Below are 5073 nucleotides of genomic sequence, written 5' to 3' on the forward strand. Positions count from 1 at the left end.
CCCCCCCCCCCCCCCCCCCCCCCCGCAGCACACTCACTCTGCACCACTGTCACTGCACATGCTCCTAGGGCCCCTCTCAGGTCCAGGAAGCCCCCTCGCTTCCCCTATGAGGGTATTGGGGGGGGGGGGCTGCCATCATGTGTGGCCTCCCCTGCTGCTGCCCCTCACCGTAGCCTCACTGGGGATGGGGGACAGGGCTGCCCCTTGCCCAGCGTGGGGCAGGAGTGGTGGCTGCGGGGCGGGAGGGAGGGCAGGGTGTCACAAAATTCACCCAAGCCCCAGCTGCTCAGGTCTAGGAAGCCCCCCACCCAGTCTCCCCTGCAGTGGGTGGGTGGGTGCTGGGGGGGGGGAGGGGCTGCCATCACATGTGGTTTCCTTCCTCCCCTGCTGCAGCCTGCTGCCCCTCACCATAGCCTCCCTGGGTGTGGGGGATAGGGCTGCCCCTTGCCCAGCGTGGGGAAGGAGTCGGGGCTGCGAGGGGGCAGATCATGGGGTCAAACGCTCACCAAAGCCCCAGCAGCTGTTCAGGTGAGTGAGGTCTCCCACCGGAAGCCCCCTTGGCATCTCCTCCCAGTGTGTGCCAGGGGAGGGGAGGGCTGCCAAGCACGTGTGTGCCTCCTCCCCCTCCCCCTCCTGAGGTGCAGCAGCCAGGGCCCCAGCCTGCTGCCAGCGTCTCTTGTTGCCATAGGCAGCAGCAGCTGGCGCCGGCAGGCAAGGGAGAGCGGCTCGCAGCTTTCATTCTGGCAGGGACACTCCGGGGTCAGGGGGGGATGCGTGGGAGGGTGGCAGGTGGGGGCCGGGGCCCGCTCCAGGTAGGGCCTGGGGAGAGACCCAGCTCCAAATATTGGTGGAGCAGGGCCCCCAGCCCTGAATATTCGTGGAGCCCGGGCACCACAAAAGAATATATCTCACCGCCCATGCCCCCCCTGTTTTGCCCCCTCTGTCCTGGTCCCAGTCTGTGAGTATGTCTGTGGCTAACAAGAGGTCTCTCCCCCACAGCGATCCATGGCAACCCCTTGACCAACTTCTACCAGCTCAGCTTGGATGTGCTGGCCCTGTGCCAGCTGAACGGCCGCCTCTCACCAGCCAATGCCAGCGCCCTCCTCAGCCCGGACCACAAGAAGTATTACCTCGGCGGCCAGTTCTCCGTGGGTGGGTAAAGGCACACAGCCTCCTATACCTGGGGGCCCATGGTTTCCCCTATGGGGAGGTCCTGGGTGGTATGAGCTGGGATCCCCGTGACTGTCCCCATGGGGTCGGTGCTGGGATGACCCTGTCCCTCATCCCTCTCTGGTGTGGTAGTCCCATCTGAGCTGCTTTTCCGGTCCCCACAGACACTGCAGCGGTGGCAGTCCTGGCTCAGATCTGCCTGCAGACCAGGGGGCAGCCCCTCCCTCCGAAGGTGCATAAGAAGATCAGACAGAACGTGCAGTGGTTAGTGGACAAAATCCTGGCTAAGAAGAGACGAGATGGAGTGATCGGGAACATCTACAGCACCGGGTTGGCTATGCAGGTGAGGGACCAGAGTCCCAATGGGAATCAAAGGGGGTAGGACTGAATTCTAGCTTCACCCACAATCCAAAGACCCTCCCCACAACTGCCGAGCATCTGGATAATTCAGCTGTGGAATAGTTAATGTCAGCAATTACTGTGTCATTGGTAGGTTCCAGAGTTAACACCATATTGCCATAAATGGAGGCAGCTCAGTGCCAGGCAGAGAGAGAACAGAGGATTTGGGCTGCAAATTCCCTCACTGATAGAAGGCCTTACATATCCCTCCCTTCTGTCTACATCCCAGTCACCCTTCTGCTCTCTCCCTGGTGGGTCATCCGGACGTGTTCTTGTAGCCCCTTCCCAGCTGCCTTTGCTCGCAGTCTTGTCCTCTATCACAGTCATGTTGGGCGTGGGCAGCCAGGCCCCAGCAGGTAACCCTGCCTTCCTCTCTGTCCTCCACAGGCCTTATCTGTCTCATCCAGCTATCTCAAACCCGGGGCCTGGAACTGCCTCCAGACTCTACACAAGGTCCTGGACGAGATTCCCCAGGGCACATTCAAAAACCCCATGGCTGCTTCCCAGATCCTCCCTTCCCTGGAGAACAGGACCTACCTGGACGTCAGTAGGCTCAACTGCTCCATGGACCCAGGTAAGGAGAGAAGACCAAAGGCAGCATCCCTTGGGTTGCTAAGTGCAGAGGCCCCATTCTCCCAGCGCAGGACATGAGAACTGGTAGCACCCAGGCTGACAAAGCCCATTAATTCAACCATGCACTGGAAGGGTGGCCTAGTGGTTGGGCTCTTACCTAGCATTTAGAAGACCCATGTTCAGCTCCCTGCTCAGCCAATGACTCCTTGGGCAAGTCACTAAGGGTACATCTACACAGCCAAAAAAAACCCCAACCCTCTGGCAGCAGGATTTAGAGCTTGAGTCAACTGACATGGGCTTGTGGGGCTCACGCTGGAGGCTAGAAATATCAGTGTAGATATTTGGGCTTGGGCTGGAGCCTGGGTTCTGAAATCCAGTGAGGGATTGGGTCTCAGATCCCTAATGTCTTCACTGCTATTTTTAGCCCCAGAGCTCAAGCCCAAATCAGTGGACTCAGGCTCTGAGACTTGCTCCTATGGGGTTTTTTGTTGTTTGGATTTTTTTGCTGTGTAGATGTATCCTGTGTCTCTGTGCCTCAGTTTCCCATCTGTACAATGTGGTTAATAGCACTGTCCTGCCTCATCGGGGTGTTGTTAAGGATGATAATTGGGCCATCTAAAGTACCTGAGGCAGACAGAAACACATGTAGCAAGGGATGGGGGGGGGATGGTTTTCCCATCCCATGAGAATTTTTGACATTTCAAAAATGTTTCCCATCCTGAATGAGGCTGAAAAGGCAAAAAAATCTCAAAAATGTTCGCAAACTGAAGATTCAAGAAAGAAAGAAAGAAAGAAAGAAACAAACAAAAATTAAATTTTTCAATTTGTATCAATCAAAATGTTTCCTTTTGACAGCGTCAAAATGTTTCTACTACAAACTTCCCCGCTTTTTTTCTCTGTAAATTTACTAAAATTTCTCAGTGAAAAGTTTTTTCAGGTTGAAAAACCAAAACTTTCCAGTTCAGCAATCTTTCTACCAACTCAACACTGCTTCATGAACAGTTCGGACACCAACTTGGCATTTTTCAGTGAAAAAAAGGTTCATTGAAAAATTCCAGCCCGTGCTAAGCCAGTGTGGCTCTATGTCTCCATCTAGTGACTGGAGGGCCTAGAGATTTATGAGTCTCAATCTAAAGACCCTTGTCCTTAGCTCAATCACTAGAGCATCATCATCATAGAGCCAAAGGCCCTGGCTTCAGTCCCAGCTAATCTCCTGCCCAGAGGGCCAGTGCCTAGATCCTCTCTGTCTTTGCTTCTGCCTCTTTCTCTCCCCTTGACTCTAATGGGACTGGAGTCCCTGCAGTCAGAGAGTCGCTCTCTCCAAGGTATATGTGGCAGTTCTTCACCCTCTCTCCTCTTTCTCCCCAAACAGATAATCTCCCCCTGTCCACCGCCAGGCCCGCCCCACCCACTAGCCGCCCACCTAGCATCAGTGTCACCTACACTGTTGCCGATGGTGTGAACAACACATTCAATGACTCTATCAGTGTCACCGTGCCCCAGGGCTCCGTCTTCTTCAAGGTGATGGAGGTCGCCCAGGATAAAGACCCCAGCAAATTCAGGTACTTACTCAGCCTGGCAACGTGGCACCCATTGCTGGCGGCAGAAGCAGCAGCAGAGAGCAGGCTAGATGGTAGCGTGGGGCTCCTAGGGCAACAGAGATTTAAAAAACAGAGGGGTCCCTAGGATCACAGGGGGGACATGCCCCTGCTACCCCACCGTGCATGGGGGCAGGTTAAACCCTCAGGGGCTGGGAAGGGGGATCAAGGCTGGTTCCTCCGCATCACTCAGCTGGACAATGTCTCCTTGGGCTGGGGAGATTGGAGCTCAGGCAGGGGCCAGCTCGGCTGCTTCTCAATCCCTTCCTCCTCCTCCCCCCCTCCCCCAATGGCATGGGAGTTCAGTCTCACTGTGTCCTCAGTTGCATGTCCCTGTGGAGTGGGGGTTGGGGAGGCTATGAGGCAGTGGTAACCAGGCCTCCTGCATGACTCTCTCTGTCTCTCTTTAGCTTCACGTACACGCAGAGTTCCTGGGGCCCGTACATCACCTCCGTGCAGGGGCTGCAGGCCGATAACAACCAGCGCACCTACTGGCAACTCCTGAGCGATGGCATCCCGCTGAGCCAAGGTGGGACAGGGTGGGGAGCAGTGTGAGGGGAGAGGGGCTGTGGGGGGAGAGAGGGAGGAACAGGGGGGTGAGAGGCACAAGAGAAAGCGGGGATGAGAACCTGGAGAAGACAGTTGGACCCAGGGAGGGGCTGGTGTGCAGGTGGGTGGTTGGGGCTGAGGGGCCACTGACCCCATTTGCGTCCCTTACCCTCCCTTTCCTCTCCTCTTGTTCCAGGTGCTGGGGACTACGTCGTCTCCAACAGCGAGAGGCTGGAGGTCAAATTCTCCGTGTACTGAGCTCCAGGGCACTGGCCAGCCTGGGGACAAGGGGTGCTCCAGAAGGTGCAACTTGTCCTGGCCTTTCCACTGTCCAGAGATTTCAGGGTTCAGCAGCCCCCACCCCTTCCCCCCAGAGCAGGGGATAGGCCGGCCCCATGGAGACAACTGTGTCTTGTATTCATATCTGTGTGACTGTTTAACAAGCTCTGCCTGTGTCTGGCCCTCGCTCCTGAAATAAACCCTCTGCAAGAGCTGGCCGCACCGCGAGGCTTATTCCAGGCAAGGAGAGGGGCTGAGAAACTGGGAATGCGGGTAATGGAGCCTCTGATGGGCACCCTCCATCTGGAAACACAGCACAGCAGCAGGGCTGCTTCCCCCACCATAGATAAGGGCTCACCCGGGAGCAACCATCCCATCCATGGCACTGGCCAATGGGGTGCTGGACTCACCCTAGAGACTCTGTAAAAAGCAACAGAGGGTCCTGTGGCACCTTTAAGACTAACAGAAGTATTGGGAGCATAAGCTTTCGTGGGTAAGAACCTCA

The 5073-nt window shown here is 56.3% G+C and overlaps 1 protein-coding gene across 1 annotated transcript in view; it reads left to right on the top strand.

Annotated features, from left to right (window-relative positions):
• LOC112105082 (transcobalamin-1-like) overlaps nt 1-4547 on the top strand; it is a 9876-nt gene extending 5329 nt beyond the window's left edge. Inside the window, exons 5-10 of the mRNA XM_026650505.1 lie at nt 1000-1152; nt 1335-1513; nt 1957-2143; nt 3515-3704; nt 4151-4269; nt 4486-4547. Of these exons, the coding sequence (XP_026506290.1) occupies nt 1000-1152; nt 1335-1513; nt 1957-2143; nt 3515-3704; nt 4151-4269; nt 4486-4547 (890 nt within the window). The remainder of the gene's footprint in view (nt 1-999; nt 1153-1334; nt 1514-1956; nt 2144-3514; nt 3705-4150; nt 4270-4485) is intronic.
• Nucleotides 4548-5073: the final 526 nt, after the last annotated feature.

This window comes from Terrapene carolina, unplaced genomic scaffold (assembly GCF_002925995.2).
Source record: "Terrapene carolina triunguis isolate 2854851 unplaced genomic scaffold, T_m_triunguis-2.0 Scaffold90, whole genome shotgun sequence".
NCBI classification, from domain to species: domain Eukaryota; kingdom Metazoa; phylum Chordata; order Testudines; family Emydidae; genus Terrapene; species Terrapene triunguis.